At 45.9% G+C, this 17,167-nt stretch overlaps 1 protein-coding gene across 2 annotated transcripts in view; it reads left to right on the plus strand.

Moving 5' to 3' along the window:
• The window catches only part of dpf3 (double PHD fingers 3), a 52,287-nt gene that overhangs the window by 3,151 nt on the left and 31,969 nt on the right, over nucleotides 1–17,167 (plus strand). For both annotated transcript variants that reach the window (XR_016497582.1, XM_090242465.1), the window contains exon 2: nucleotides 16,709–16,869. Coding sequence is in view for 1 of the 2 variants with exons in the window: in XM_090242465.1 (XP_090098591.1) it covers nucleotides 16,709–16,869 (161 nt within the window). In the remaining variant the exon portion in view is untranslated. The remainder of the gene's footprint in view (nucleotides 1–16,708; nucleotides 16,870–17,167) is intronic.

The raw sequence follows: 17,167 nt of genomic DNA on the forward strand, positions 1-17,167 counted from the left end.
GTTTTCACTATAGATACGGTTGTTTTCACTATAGATACGGTTGTTTTCACTATAGATATGGTTCTTAGTCACTTGGCTACGTTCCTGGTTGAACCAGTGGAAAGTCAAACGAACAATAGTGAATTTAGCCAGGCTAAATTCTACCTGGCCCAGACTATATTCTGTCTGTTTTATAGCCAGGCTAAATTCTACCTGGCCCAGACTATATTCTGTCTGTTTTATAGCCAGGCTAAATTCTACCTGGCCCAGACTATATTCTGTCTGTTTTATAGCCAGGCTAAATTCTACCTGGCCCAGACTATATTCTGCCTGTTTTATAGCCAGGCTAAGTTCTACCTGCCCCAGACTATATTCTGTCTGTTTTATAGCCAGGCTAAATTCTACCTGGGCCAGACTATATTCTGTCTGTTTTATAGCCAGGCTAAATTCTACCTGGGCCAGACTATATTCTGTCTGTTTTATAGCCAGGCTAAATTCTACCTGGGCCAGACTATATTCTGTCTGTTTTATAGCCAGGCTAAATTCTACCTGGCCCAGACTATATTCTGCCTGTTTTATAGCCAGGCTAAGTTCTACCTGCCCCAGACTATATTCTGTCTGTTTTATAGCCAGGCTAAATTCTACCTGGGCCAGACTATATTCTGTCTGTTTTATAGCCAGGCTAAATTCTACCTGGGCCAGACTATATTCTGTCTGTTTTATAGCCAGGCTAAATTCTACCTGGGCCAGACTATATTCTGTCTGTTTTATAGCCAGGCTAAATTCTACCTGGGCCAGACTATATTCTGTCTGTTTTGTAGCCAGGCTAAATTCTACCTGGGCCAGACTATATTCCGTCTGTTTTATAGCCAGGCTAAATTCTACCTATCCCAAACTATATTCTGTCTGTTTTATAGTCAGGCTAAATTATACCTGGGCTAGACTATATTCCGTCTGTTTTATAGCCAGGCTAAATTCTACCTGTCCCAAATTATATTCTGTTTGTTTTATAGTCAGGCTAAATTCTACCTGTCCCAAACTATATTCTGTCTGTTTTATAGTCAGACTAAATTCTACCTGTCCCAAACTATATTCTGTCTGTTTTATAGTCAGGCTAAATTCTACCTGTCCCAAACTATATTCTGTCTCTTTTTTATAGTCAGGCTAAATTCTACCTGTCCCAAACTATATTCTGTCTGTTTTATAGTCAGGCTAAATTTTACCTGTCCCAAACTATATTCTGTCTGTTTTATAGTCAGGCTAAATTCTACCTGTCCCAAACTATATTCTGTCTGTTTTATAGCCAGGCTAAATTCTACCTGGGCCAGACTATATTCTGTCTCTTTTATAGTCAGGCTAAACTCTACCTGGGCCAGACTATATTCTGTCTGTTTTATAGCCAGGCTAAATTCTACCTGGGCCAGACTATATTCTGTCTCTTTTATAGTCAGGCTAAACTCTACCTGCCCCAAACGATATCATATTATTATCTACCATTTCAGAAGACTCCCCCATAGGAAATTCAGTTAAAGCATGAAAGAAAGGACCTTTTGTCTGCAATGCATTGTATCACAGGGATGGAGAGAGAGTCTAGTTTTACATAGATATGAATCACATATTCAAATATATACTCTTTGTGCCAGGCCTTGTCAAGAGAAACGGGGATACAAGGACAGTCATGTCTTCTGCATTTAATCCATTTAACCCAGAGAGGTGCAGGGGACTGCTTGACGCTCTCCCTCGCCATCTTGGGTTTAATGTGGTTCCTATCTGACCAGTGTGTTTCTATGAGAGGTGTTGGGTTTGCACTTAGCTCGTAACAACATCCCTGTTCTGTTGATAAGAGGTTTGGTACAGTGGGAAGTTCATCGTCCATGGCTTGTCTCCTGCTCTCTGCATAAAACAAAACCATTTTTAAATAACATAGAGCATAGTCAACCCCCCCTTTAAGAAAACTGGATGCATATATATATATATATAATTACAATTCATACTTAGGAGGTGGACGAGAGAGAGAGAGAGAGAGAGAGACACAACATTGTGAGGTCCCTCACTATGGTGATAATACCGTATGGTCCCTGGCAACTCCCAGCCCTACTGGATACTTTAATATATTATGGTATTAGCATTTTTAAGACAGCGATTCAATTTGAAGTTAGTTATTACTATAGTATTATAAGTGAATAAGACTATTCTCTGACAAAGTTGAGTTCAGTTATTACCATTTTAATTACAGGACGCCTCCGTGTTGAGCCTGTCTGGGAAACACAAATGACAGAAAGTCTCAAGAGGGTGTACCTGTTAAATCACATGGTTAACAACAGGAAGTACCTGCTGGTGCTGCTGTCTCACGTCTACTAACATTTAGTCAGCATTTAGGCATCATCATGACCCATCGTCTGGCATCTCAGAATAAACCACATCATTCTTCTGAATTATGGATGTTCTAGATATTATTCATCTTTATTTATTCATTTCATTTGTTTTATTTTACCTTTTAGGAAGTATTTTTTTGGGGGGTGGGGGGGGGATTGAAATATATGTCTGTGAAAGAGAGCTGGCAACACGTCAGCAGAGGGAAACACTGCATTTGAAGCCTACATAGGACCCCCCCCCCCCCCCTCCTCTCCCCACAATGCAACACAATAAAAGAAGATCATACAGAAACAATAGTCAGAGACAATATGCTACACTGGCCTGTTTCTGCGGGGTCGCGGCCCGTGCACTCACTCACTCACTGTAAATGTGTGTCTGTGTGATTTCAACTGTGAGGTTGGAGGCACTTACCCATCGAGGGATATAGAGCTGGCCAGGCTCTGTGTTTATAGATTGTGGGGGCGGGCTGTGCAGGGGGGAAATGTATAGGAGAAGAAGGTGTGTGTGTGTGGGTGGGGGGGGGTGGATGTCTGTAGGAGTGGGGACTGTGTGTGCGTGTGACCCTTTCCCTGCCTATTTGTGTGTCTGTCTTGTATTTGTGTGTGTGGCCCTGCCCCTCTCTGCCTGTTTGCGTGTCTGTATAGTATCGTGTGTGTGTGTGTGTGTGTGTGTGTGTGTGTCTGGCTTACAGGAACACACTCCCCTCCCCCGTTTAGCGTGAGAGGACGAGGGAGCTAGAGTGATTGATGGGTGAATTACATGTGTGCTTTCAGACCGACTCTAAACACTGGGGCAGCTCTCTGGCTCCCTGGCCTTTTGTGATTCCCGCTCGGTTTTGGGGGAATGGCCGAGCTGGCGGGAATGTTTTCCAGGCCCGGGAACATTCGGCACCCGTTCCCCTTGTGTAGTGCACTTCTTTTGTCCAGGGGGCCCATAGGCCTCTGGTCTAAAGTAGTGCACTAAATAGGGAATAGTGTGCCATTTGGGACACATTGTTCCATAGGGAGACTCCGTGGAGGGATCATAAATCCTTTTTCCTGTTCAACACATGGATCTGACACGTTTCTGTATGTAGACTGAGGGAGAGGGGGTAGAGGGTGTGTGTATGAGGGGGAGAGGGTGTGTGTATGAGTGGGTGTGTGACATTGTTTTCATACATCTCAATCTCACTATCCTACTCTCTCTCCCAGTGTCCCTCTCCATCTCTCTATCGCTCTCCCTCTCCATCTCTCCCAGTGTCCCTCTCTATCGCTCTCCCTCTCCATCTCTCCCAGTGTCCCTCTCCATCTCTCTATCGCTCTCCCTCTCCATCTCTCCCAGTGTCCCTCTCCATCTCTCTATCGCTCTCCCTCTCCATCTCTCCCAGTGTCTCTCTCCCAGTGTCCCTCTCCATCTCTCTATCGCTCTCCCTCTCCATCTCTCCCAGTGTCTCTCTCCCAGTGTCCCTCTCCATCTCTCTATCGCTCTCCCTCTCCATCTCTCCCAGTGTCCCTCTCCATCTCTCTATCGCTCTCCCTCTCCATCTCTCCCAGTGTCCCTCTCCATCTCTCTATCGCTCTCCCTCTCCATCTCTCCCAGTGTCCCTCTCCATCTCTCTATCGCTCTCCCTCTCCATCTCTCCCAGTGTCCCTCTCCATCTCTCTCCCTCACCACCTCTCCCAGTGTCCCTCTCCATCTCTCTATCGCTCTCCCTCTCCATCTCTCCCAGTGTCCCTCTCCATCTCTCTATCGCTCTCCCTCTCCATCTCTCCCAGTGTCCCTCTCCATCTCTCTCCCTCTCCACCTCTCCCAGTGTCCCTCTCCATCTCTCTATCGCTCTCCCTGTCCACCTCTCCCAGTGTCCCTCTCCATCTCTCTATCGCTCTCCCTCTCCATCTCTCCCAGTGTCCCTCTCCCCTTTCCATCTCTATCGCTCTCCCTCCATCTCTCCCTCTCTATCGCTCTCCCTCTCCCTCTGTCCCTCTCCATCTCTCTCCCTCTGTCCCTCTCCCCTCTCCATCGCTCTATCACTCTCCCTCTCCCTCTCCATCTCTCTATCCCTCTCCCTCTCCATCTCTCCCTCTGTCCCTCTCCCCTCTCCATTGCTCTATCCCTCTCCCTCTCCCCTCTCCCTTGAAAAAGAGATTTCGAATTTCAATGAGCCCTTCCTGGTTAAATAAAGATTAAACTGACAAAAAAATCTCTATCGGTCTCCCTCGCTCCATCTCTCCCCTTTCCATCGCTCTATCACTCTCTCTGTCTTCTCCTCCTGTCTGTCTTGGTCTGGGGAAACAGTTTTCCTCCCCCTTCTCCTACAAAAACCGCTCAGCTCCACCTAGCCTCCCCTAGCCACCTAGCCTCCCCTAGCCTCCCCTAGCCACCTAGCCTCCCCTAGCCTCTCCAAGCCCCCTAGCCTCCCGTAGCCACCTAGCCTCCCGTAGCCACCTAGCCTCCCGTAGCCATCTAGCCCCCCCCTAGCCACCTAGCCTCCCGTAGCCACCTAGCCTCCCGTTGCCACCTAGACCCCCCGTAGCCACCTAGACCCCCCCCCCCCCCCCCCAGCCACCTAGCCTCCCCTAGCCCCGTCCCCTGCTCCGTTTGGAGCCGGTTGTTGACATCATAACCTTAGCACTAATCTGATTGAACTTCTCTCTGTAAAGGCTGGAGGAGGTTGAGGGGAGATTGAGGAGGATTGGAGGATTGGAGGAGGTTGAGGAGGATTGGAGGAGGTTGAGGAGGATTGGAGGAGGGTGAGGAGGGCTGGTGGAGAGTGAGGAGGGCTGGAGGAGGATGAGGAGCCCTGGAGGAGGGTGAACAGGGTTGGAGGAGGATAAGGAGGGTTGGAGGAGGATGAGGAGGGCTGGATGAGGAGGAGGAGGGCTGGATGAGATGAGGAGGGCTGGAGGAGGATGAGGAGGGCTAGATGAGGATGAGGAGGGCTGGAGGAGGATGAGGAGGGCTGAGAGGGCTTTGTACAGCAGGGTTTAACCTCTTCTGATACAGGAAGCACCTCTTATGTGTAGGAGACACACACATGCGCAGTCATCATACACACACGCACACATACACACAGTCTGAAGGTAATTGTAAAACCACAGCTAATTCTAGTCTGAGGTGGAACCGTTTTCCAAGTTGGTGTTAACCACTAAGACCTAAATTAGATTTGCTGTGGGAGGGGGGGGGGGGGGGGGGGGGGGGCTGGATATATACACTACATGACCAAAAGTATGTGGACACTTGCTCGTCAAACACCTCATTCAAAAATGATAGTCATTAATATGGAGTTGGTCAACCCTTTGCTGCTATATCAGCCTGCACTCTTCTGGGAAGGTTTTCCACTAGATGCTGGAACATTGCGGAGGGGACTTGCTTCCATTTCCAGCCACGAGCATTAGTGAGGTCGGGTACTGATGTTGGGCGATTAGGCCTGGCTCGCAGTCAACGTTCCAATTCATCCCAAAGGTGTTCGGTGGGGTTGAGGTCAGGGCTCTGTGCAGACCAGTCAAGTTCTTCCACAACGATCTCGACAAACCGTTTCTGTATGGACCTCGCAGGTAGCCTAGTGGTTAGAGCAGGTAGCCTAGTGGTTAGAGCAGGTAGCCTAGTGGTTAGAGCAGGTACCCTAGTGGTTAGAGACAGGGAGCCTAGTGGTTAGAGCAGGTACCCTAGTGGTTAGAGACAGGGAGCCTAGTGGTTAGAGACAGGTAGCCTAGTGGTTAGAGACAGGTAGCCTAGTGGTTAGAGCAGGTAGCCTAGTGGTTAGAGCAGGTAGCCTAGTGGTTAGAGACAGGTAGCCTAGTGGTTAGTAGTGGTTAGAGCAGGTAGCCTAGTGGTTAGAGCAGGTAGCCTAGTGGTTAGAGAAGGTAGCCTAGTGGTTAGAGCGTTGGACTAGTAACCGAAAGGTTTCTGGATCGAATCCCAGAGCTGACAAGGTAAAAATCTGTCGTTCTGCCCCTGAACAAGGCAGTTAACCAACTGTTCCCCCGGTAGGCCGTCATTGTAAATAAGAATTTATTTTTTAACTGACATGCCTAGTTAAATAAAGGTTAAACAAATAAAATTGTCATGCTGAAACAGGAAAGGGCCTTCAGCAAACTGTTGCCTCAAAGTTGGAAGCCCAGAATCATCTAGAATATTCATTGTATGCTGTAGCGTTAAGATTTCCCTTCACTGGAACTAAAGGTCCTAGCCCCAAAATGGAAAAACAGCCCCAGACCATTATTCATCCTCCACCAAACTTTACAGTTGGCACTATGCATTGGGGGAGGTAGCGTTCTCCTGCCAAACCAAGATCCGTCCGTTGGACTGCCAGATGGTGAAGCGTGATTCATCACTCCAGAGACCACGTTTCCACTGCTCCAGAGTCCAATGGCGGCGAGCTTTCATTTAAATGATGTGGAAACAACATTGATTCAACCAGTGGGAGAGAGAGGGGGAGAGAGGGGGAGAAAGAGGAGGGGAAACGCTTTGGCCTTTATTTCATAGACAACCTGTCCCCAACAGAAGGATTCAATAGGACGGGGCTCTATAGGTTAAGTCTATAAATGAATATTCATGGTATATTCATATTGACCTCTCATTGGAAGTGTGATACTGTTACCACTGCTTTACGCATATGGAATGTAATTAGAACTTTTAACCATCCAATGAAAAGCTTCAGGTCATGATTATTCATAGATACCTGTGAGTGGCTGGGGGGGCTCTAGAGGTTGAATAGAAGAGAGAGGAGAGAGAGGTGCATTACAATATGAGGGAGGAGGGACTCTGTTGGTCTCTAGGGAGAGAGAGTGGTGAATGTATTGAGACAGATGAGGGAAATGGAGAGAGAGACAGAGAAACACACAGACAGAGACTCCTCCCTCTTGATGAGTGGCTTCTTGCTGCTGTGTAGTGCCACTGTAAACAGCATGTGAGAGTGGGTAGCAGCTAAACTAAGCCTGTCTGGTTTGAACACTACTGTTGATATGAAAACATTCCACTGGCCTCTCCAATTGTCCCTGAGTGTGTGTCCGTGTGTCTGTCTGTATGTCTGTCTGTCTGTGTGACAATGCAATACTAACAAAGCCATTTGTACTGCCCAACGTCCAATCTGTTGTCGAGGATGTCAGAAGTATCATCATGGCATGTTATGGAACTCCATTCAATTTAAAGGGCTTTATTGGCATGGGAAACATATGTCAACATTGCCAAAGAAAGTGAAGTAGATAATAAACGAAAGTGAAATTAACAGTAAACAACACACACAGAGAGGCAAGGCAACGAGAGGCAGATAAACTGGTTATGTCAACTTTTTAACTTTGACTAAGCTTAGTGTTTTGTGACTGAAGTGGTAACAGGGCTTGAACCAGCAAACCAGCATTTACATAGCAAATGCACTCTCTCCAGGGGGGGGACACATATGTTTACATTGCCAAAGCAAACGAAATAGATAATAAACAAAAGTGAAATAATTAAAAATGAACAATACACTCACAAAAGTGACAAAAGAATAAAGACATTTAAAATGTCATATGATGTGCAAATTGTTCACGTACAAAAGAGAACATTAAAAAAATATACATAAAAATGGTGTGTGTTCTTCACTGGTTGTCCTTTTCTTGTGGCAACAGGTCACAAATCTTGCTGCTGTGATGTCACACTGTGGTATTTCACCCAGTAGATTGTATTTGTTTAAAAAATCTTTGTGGTTCTGTGTAATCTGAGGGAAAAAATATGTGTCTCTAATATGGTCATACATTGGGCAGGAGGTTAGGAAGTGCAGCTCAGTTTCCTCACTTTGTAGGCAGTGTGCACATAGACAGACCTGGCACTCAAGAGAAGACCGGCTAAGGTGGCCATTCTCAACAGCAAGGCTATGCTCACTGAGTCTGTACATAGTCAAAGCTTTCCTTAATTGTGGGTCAGTCACAGTGGTCAGGTATTCTGCCACTGTGTACTCTCTGTTTAGGGCCAAATAGCATTCTAGTTTGCTCTGTTTTTTGTTAATTCTTTCCAATGTGTCAACTAATTATCTTATTGTTTTCTCATGATTTGGTTGGGTCTGATTGTGTTGCTATCCTCGGGCTCCCTCCTGCTGGTATTACAGTTGAAGTGTTTGAAGTGAAGTGTCTCAACAGGAACAGGAAGTGACTTCTCTCTCTCTCTCTCTGAGAAGAAAGGGTAACATGGAAAACTTACATTAAGCAACAGATCAACCATTCAAACCCTAATGGACACAGATGGGCACATGGCTTAGAGCAAAATGTTCTGATGTTCGAGATCTGTGTGTGTGTGTGCGTGTGTTTGGATTATAGGACACTTTTCATCCCACATCTTTAAAGGCATAGCGTGACACACACACACACACACATACACACACACACACACACACACAGCTCCTCTGTAGCTGGGCCTAGCTGTACATCCTTATGTAATGGTGTAGAGAGACCTGAGGGAAGGAACACAGCACTCTCCTTGGTAGACAGAAATATCCAGAGAATATGGCAGGGCAGAGAGACAGACGGAGAGAAAGATGTGATGGAGAAAGGGAGGAGCTTGGTGTAGAGGGGGAGGAGCTTGGTGTAGAAGGGGAGGAGCTTGGTGTAGAAAGGGAGGAGCTTGGTGTAGAAGGGGATGCGCTTGGTGTAGAAAGGGAGGAGCTTGGTATAGAAGGGGAGGGGCGAGTGAGAGGTAGGTATTTTTATTTAACCTTTAAATTAATTTAAATCATTTTTTTAATGGACCTAATTTTAACAGGGAAGGCATATTGAGACCTATTTAGGAATCAGTCAAGTAAAATCAATTCATTAGGCCCTAATCTATGGATTTCACATGACTGGGAATGCCGATATGCATCTGTTGGTCACAGATACCTTTAAAGAAAAGGTAGGAGGGGCCTCCCGAGTAGCACCGCGGTCTAAGGCACTGCATCGCAGTGATAAGGCGCCAGCCACTACAGCCTCGGGTTTGATCACAGGCTGTGTCACAGGCCACCGTGACCGGGAGAACCCATGTGGGCAGCGCACAATTGGCCCAGCGTCGTCCGGGTTAGGGGAGGGTTCGACCGGAGTTGCGGCGATGAGACAATATCGAAAAGGGCCTCGCTATTGTTATTTTACTGCTGCTCTTTCATTATTTATTACTTTTATTTCTTTTTTTTTTAGGTATTTTTCTTAAAACTGCATTGTTGGTTAAAGGCTTGTCAGCTGTTGTGTTTCGGCTGCACGTGACACATAAAAATGGGATTTGATGTATGTAACCGTCTGTAGATATACTGTTGGCCATTAGAAAGGTAAACATTTATTGGGCAAATAGTTGTTTCTAACCACTGAACCTGATCAGGTAAAACAATCTGGGCCCTGTATTTAATTACAGGTGTTTTTAATAAGAGGTCGACCGATAAATCGGAATGGCCGATTAGTTAGGGTCGATTTCAAGTTTTCAAACAATCAGAAATCTGTATTTTTGGACACCGATTTGACCTATATATATATATATATATATTTTACACCTTTATTTCATCTTTATTTAAGCAGGCAAGTCAGTTAAGAACGCATTCTTATTTTCAATGACGGCCAAGATACGGTGGGTTAACTGGTCTAGGAACAGCTCGGGGGATTCAATCTTGCAACCTTGCAGTTAACTAGTCCAACGCTCTAACCACCTGCCTCACGAGGAGCCTGCCTGTTACGCGAATGCAGTAAGAAGCCAAGGTAAGTCGCTAGCTAGCATTAAACTTAATCAATCATAATAACTAGTTACTACTACACATGGTTGATGATATTACTAGTTTATCTAGCGTGTCCTGCGTTGCATATAATCGATGTGGTGGCATTCGCGAAAAAGGACATTCGTTGCACCAACGTGAACCTAACCATGAACATCAATGCCTTTCTTAAAATCAATACACAAGTATATATTTTTAAACCTGCATATTTAGCTAAATGAAATCCAGGTTAGCAGGCAATATTAACCAGGTGAAATTGTGTCACTTCTCTTGCGTTCATTGCACGCAGAGTCAGGGTATATGCAACAGTTTGGGCCGCCTGGCTCGTTGCGAACTAATTTGCCCGAATTTTACAGAAATATGACATAACATTGAAGGTTGTGCAATGTAACAAGAATATTTAGACTTATGGATGCCACCCATTAGATACGATTCCGTATTTCACTAAAATAATAAACAATTTTTTTTCGAAATTATAGTTTCTGGATTCGACCATATTAATGACCAAAGGCTCATATTTCTGTGTGTTATGTTATAATTAAGTCTATGATTTGATAGAGCAGACTGACTGAGCGATGGTAGGCAGCAGCAGGCTCGTAAGCATTCATTCAAACAGCAATTTTGTGCGTTTTGCCAGCTGCTCTTCACAATGCTTCAAGCATTGGGCTGTTTATGACTTCAAGCCTATCAAGTCCCGAGATTAGGCTGGTGTAACCGATGTGAAATGGCTAGCTAGTTAGCGGGGTGTGTGCTAATAGCGTTTCAAACGTCACTCGCTCTGAGACTTGGAGTGGTTGTAGCCCTTGCTCTGCATGGGTAACGCTGCTTCGAGGGTGGCTGTTGTCGATGTGTTCCTGGTTTGAGCCCAGGGAGGAGCGAGGAGAAGGACGGAAGCTATACTGTTACACTGGTAATACTAAAGTGCCTAGAAGAACATCCAATAGTCAAAGGTTAATGAAATATAAATCGTATAGAGAGAAATAGTCCTATAATATTGAAGATTCATGTTAAAGAGGGGGGAGAGAGGGAGGGGGGAGAGAGGGAGGGAGGGAGGGAGAGAGGGAGGGTGGAGGGGATGAGAAAGGGAGGGGGGGGAGGGGTGGAGAGAGTGAGGGAGAGAGGGAGGGTGGAGGGGATGAGAAAGGGAGGGGGAGGGGGGGGAGAGAGTGAGGGAGAGAGGGAGGGTGGAGGGGATGAGAAAGAGAGGGACCAAGGGGTGAGGGAGAGGGAGGGAGGGGGTGAGGGAGAGGGAGGGAGGGGGTGAGGGAGAGGGAGGGAGGGAGGGAGGGAGGGAGGGACCGAGGGGGAGGGAGAACATCAGATCTAATGTCGACTGAGATCTACCCTTGGAGAGACACTCTAGACCCTCTCAACGGCTCACCTTCCCCCTTAGCCCTGGTTGTGGTAAAGGGTGGTGTTGGTAAATTTGTTGGTGTGCCATTGGCACAAACAGAGCAAGGTTTGAAATCATAAACAGTGCTTTCCAAGTTGTGGCTGAACTCTGACCTTAAGTGTGAGTATGTGGCACACAAGCAGAGAGAGAGAGAGAGTGAGAGAGAGATTAGAACGCTATTTGGCCCTAAACAGAGAGTACACAGTGGCAGAATACCTGACCACTGTGACTGACCCAAAATGAAGGAAAGCTTTGACTATGTACAGACTCAGGGAGCATAGCCTTGCTATTGAGAGGGGTTGCTATAGGCAGACCAGACCTGGCTCTCTTTTGTACATTAACTATTTGCACATAATATGACATTTGAAATGTCTGTATTCTGTATTCGACCATATTAATGACCAAAGGCTCATATTTCTGTGTGTTATGTTATAATTAAGTCTATGATTTGATAGAGCAGACTGACTGAGCGATGGTAGGCAGCAGCAGGCTCGTAAGCATTCATTCAAACAGCAATTTTGTGCGTTTTGCCAGCTGCTCTTCACAATGCTTCAAGCATTGGGCTGTTTATGACTTCAAGCCTATCAAGTCCCGAGATTAGGCTGGTGTAACCGATGTGAAATGGCTAGCTAGTTAGCGGGGTGTGTGCTAATAGCGTTTCAAACGTCACTCGCTCTGAGACTTGGAGTAGTTGTTCCCCTTGCTCTGCATGGGTAACGCTGCTTCGAGGGTGGCTGTTGTCGATGTGTTCCTGGTTTGAGCCCAGGTAGGAGCGAGGAGAGGGACGGAAGCTATACTGTTACACTGGCAATACTAAAGTGCCTATAAGAACATCCAATAGTCAAAGGTTAATGAAATATAAATCGAATAGAGAGAAATATTCCTATAATATTGAAGATTCATGTTAAAATGAACCACCAGCTTTCATATGTTCTCATGTTCTGAGCAAGGAACTTAAACGTTAGCTTTCTTACATGGCACATATTGCACTTTTACTTTCTCCTCCAACACTTTGTTTTTGCATTATTTAAGCCAAATTGAGCATGTTTCATTATTTATTTGAGGCTAAATTGATTTTGATGTATTATGTTAAGTTAAAATAAGTGTTCATTCAGTATTTTTGTAATGGTCATTTATTACAAATACATTATTATTTTTTTAAATCGGCCATATTCAGTCGACCTCTAGTTTTAATACCAACACGTACTCTGGCATGATACCTTTTACACTTCTGTCAGTCTTACTAATCATACTGCTGCTGTTTCTAGGGTGGAAGCAATTTATTTTATACGAGTGACAGCAGCCCATTGCTAAGTAACAACGTGACATTAATTGCATTATAATGACACCAGATGTGTTCTAGAATCTTGAGGACAACGATGGCTGTCTCTCCGCTAACGGGATTCTAAATCTAATACCGTTCCTCCTCCCATTACTTCCTGAACGGGGATGACAACACAAAGCAGCTATGACACCAGATGTGTTCTAGAATCTTGAGGACAACGATGGCTGTCTCTCCGCTAACGGGATTCTAAATCTAATACCGTTCCTTCTCCCATTACTTCCTGAACGGGGATGACAACACAAAGCAGCTATGACACCAGATGTGTTCTAGAATCTTGAGGACAACGATGGCTGTCTCTCCGCTAACGGGATTCTAAATCTAATACCGTTCCTCCTCCCATTACTTCATGAACGGGGATGACTACACAAGGCAGCTGTTTTACCCAGCGAAAACAATATCGGGTAATGGTTATTGTGTACATTAAACTCTTTCAATTAAAACACACAGTCAATCCACATTCTAATACACTTCAGTCTGTTCATAAACGTCTCTGTGTATTTGGTGTTTTATAGGTGGTTTTATCCGCTTGTCTATCTGGGAGAATAAAGATTGATTGATTGATAGGTGGCTTTGTCAGTCAGAAAACTGTATTTCCTTTTCTTTAATAGCATAAGAAAAAAGCTGAATGGCCATAGATTGAACTGCTCAGAAACCGTTGTGATCTGTATTCACTGCAGGCACACGGTCTACATACACATTTTGTGATTACTGGTCAATGTCTCAGTGGTCTTTGCAACCCTTCTCAGCTCCATGGCAGATATGTAGATAATTGCAGGAAATTAGCTTTAAATCTCAATTCCCTCCCTTCCCCGTCCTTCCCTCTCTCCTTCCCCTCTCCCTTCCCTCTCCTTCCCCTCTCCCTTCCCTCACACTCCTTCCCCCTCTCCTTTCCTCCACTCCCTCCCCCTCTCCCTTCCCCCTCCCCCTTCTCCCTCTCCTTCCCTCACATCTTCACCCTCTCCTTCACCCTCTCCTTCCCCTCTCCTCCTTCCCTCTATTAGAACACTGCTCTTCTTATATCCTTGTTGAAACTAGAGCTTCTCTGTCCAGTTCTGGGCATCTCACATAGTGGTGATCTGTGTATCTTCTGGAGGGAGGGAGAGAGAGGAGGGAAGGAGAGGGAGGGAGGGGGAGGGAAGGGGAGGGGGGAGGGAGGGGAGGGGGAGGGGGAAGAGGGAGGGGGGAGGGGGAGAGGGAGAGGGAGGGGGGAGAGGGAGAGGGAGGGAAGAGGGAGGGAGGGGATGAAAGGGAGGGGGAGGGAGGGGAGGGGAGGGGGAAGAGGGAGGGGGGAGAGGGAGGGGGAGGGGGAGAGGGAGGGGGAGGGGGAGAGAAGGGAGGGGAGGGGAGAGAGGGAGAGAGGGAGGGAGAGAGGGAGGGTGGAGGGATGAAGGGAGGGGGAGGGGTGGAGAGAGTGAGGGAGAGAGGGAGGGTGGAGGGGATGAGGGAGGGGGAAGGGTGGAGAGAGTGAGGGAGAGAGGGAGGGTGGATGGGATGAGAAAGGAGGGAGAGAGTGAAGGGAGAGAGGGAAGGGTGGAGGGGATGAGAAGGACCAAGGGGTGAGGGAGAGGGGAGGGAGGGGGTGAGGGAGAGGGAGGGAGGGGGTGAGGGAGGGAGGGAGGGAGGGAGGGACCGAGGGAAGGGAAGAGACTACCCAAATGCTCAATTAGACTGACCCTTGGAGAGACTCAGACCCTCTCTACGGGCTCACTTTCCCCCTAGCCTGGGTCGTGGTAAAGGTGGTGTCGGGAACTTGTCTGGTGTGCCATTGGCACAAACATAGAAGGTTGAAAAATGATAACAGGGCCTTCCAGTTGTGGCTGAGCTCTGACCTTAAGTGTGAGTATGTGGCACACAAGCAGAGAGAGAGAGAGTGAGAGAGATTATAAGCCTATCTGGCCTGAAACAGAGAGAACAGTGGCATAAAGACCTGACCACTGTGACTGACCCAAAATGAAGGAAGACTTTGACCATGTACAGACTAGGGAGCATAGCCTTGCTATTGAGAAGGGTTGAGAGGCAGTCAGACCTGGCTTCTTTGTGTATTAACTATTTGCACATAAGATGACATTTGAAATGTCTGTATTCTTTTGGAGCTGTTATTGTTTATTTTATAATTTATTTCACTTTTGTTTATTATACTGAGGTTGTCTAATGCTAAGTAAAGCCCTGGAGAGAGAGAGAGAGAGAGAGAGAGAGAGAGAGAGAGAGAGAGAGAGAGAGAGAGAGAGAGAGAGAGAGAGAGAGAGAGAGAGAGAGAGGTCAGGATCAGAGCTCGCAATTTCAGCATTTTCTTTAAAAAAGATAGGTTAGGAGTTAGAGAAAACTTGGATTTTTTGTCAGGACACATACCCAACTACTCTTGAACATAACCCTACTTCAAATCAAAACTTAAAACCTACAACCTCATTTTGGAGCTGAATTACTGAATCACCTGGAAACTTCATACAACCAGGAATTTTTTACCCAACACAGGATTTTCTGGAAACAACAGAAACCTGAAACACCATCCAACCTGGAACTGAGTGAGTAATGTTTAAGTTGATATATTTTTATTTCCAAAAGCCAAGAAGAAAATATAAACATTACTTTATAAGGACTGAATTCTAACATAATTCTGCCAAGCTTGATACAGCTTCCAACCAGCACTGACGTGTCAAGTGAAAAGGTTGAAAGCTGATTAGCCCAACAATGGCAGGAGAATCAGCCACCCCAGCCAAATGGAGAGGCCTTAGCTTCCTCCTCCTGTTCAGAGAGAGGTAATTAAAAGACAGTACCCTTTGCATGTAAAGAATGATAAGGCAAGAAAAGACCACAAGAAGAAGCTCCTTATGGAAAATCAAGAGAGACTTTTGCTGACTATTACAAAAATGGGAACATCAGCAACCTCATCTTCCACAATACTCATCCCCTGGCATGGCACAGTGCTATATTAGCACACTACCCCTTTGTTACGAGAGGGGGGATTAACGAGGGGTGGAAACTCAGAATACTTGATAACGAGGACTCTGAGTTAAGTAATATAAATATCTATAAATCCGGATCAGTAATGGTACAGAATAACCACAAACAGTTTCAGCTGGACTTTCACCTAATCAAAGAATTAGCCCAGCAGGAGAAGCTCTGCCTTGATAATGATACCCCCACACAGAGCGGGTCAGACCAGACCTCTTCATTATGTAACCCCACAGATGAGCAACCCCCAGTGGAGAGTCAACCCCCCAGCACAGATTACCACTCCCTCATTGAAATGAAGGACAAATTCACCCAGGGTGCCAATAAAGCCCTTAAATTCAAATTGAATTGAGAGTGAGACAGAGAATTGTCTATTCCGTTTGCTTTGGCAATGTAAACATATGTTTCCCCATGCTAATAAAGCCCTTAAATGTAATTGAGAGTGAGTGAGACAGAGAATTGTCTATTCCGTTTGCTTTGGCAATGTAAACATATGTGTCCCCCCCCTGGAGAGAGTGCATTTACTATGTAAATGCTGGTTTGCTGGTTCAAGCCCTGTTACCACTTCAGTCGCAAAACACTAAGCTTAGTCAAAGTTAAAAAGTTGACATAACCAGTTTATCTGCCTCTCTGTGTGCCTGATACGCTAGGTTGTATTATAAACTGGGTGGTTCGAGCCCTGAATGCTGATTGGCTGAGAGCCGTGGTATATCAGACCGTATACCACGGGTATGATAAAATATAAATGTTTAATGCTCTAAAATACATTTTTACTGCTCCGGTAACCAGTTTATATGAGCAATAAGACACCTCTGGGGTTTGTGGCTGTATCCACACCTTCTCGTGCCTTATTGCCTAATTATAAGCTAGTATATTAATCTGCCACTTGTTGCTTATTGTCTATGATATTGTCTATGTGCCTCTATGTGCTAGGTTGTAACATAACTCCTACGCTAATCAGCCTCTTGTGTTTTTAAAGGCTAGGTGACCAGTTCTACCGGGAGGCCATAGAACACTGTCGCAGCTACAACGCACGTCTGTGTGCCGAGCGGTCGGTCCGCATGCCCTTCCTGGACAACCAAACTGGCGTGGCCCAGAACAACTGCTACATCTGGATGGAACAGCGCCACCGCGAGCCAGGTGGGTGTACTGCAGGGCAGTGTAGCAAAATGACACGCGCACAGCCGCAGACACACTAAGTCAGAATAAATAGATATAATGAAAGCCGGCAGGCCACAAAGTATAGGGTGTGGTCCCAGGGCCCAGTATGCTAGATTAAGGGAGAGGCTATTGGCACAGTATGCTAGATTAACCCTGCTGTTGTGTTCGTTTCATGTTAATTAATTCTGTGTCCCCGGTCCAAATTGCCCGCCCCATATATAGCTGATTATAAATCCGAAAGTAATACATATATTATCACCTAATGTTGTCTTAGATC

Source organism: Oncorhynchus mykiss, chromosome 8, assembly GCF_057628025.1.
Source record: "Oncorhynchus mykiss isolate SJ-2025 chromosome 8, ASM5762802v1, whole genome shotgun sequence".
In the NCBI taxonomy this organism is placed as follows: Eukaryota; Metazoa; Chordata; class Actinopteri; order Salmoniformes; family Salmonidae; genus Oncorhynchus; species Oncorhynchus mykiss.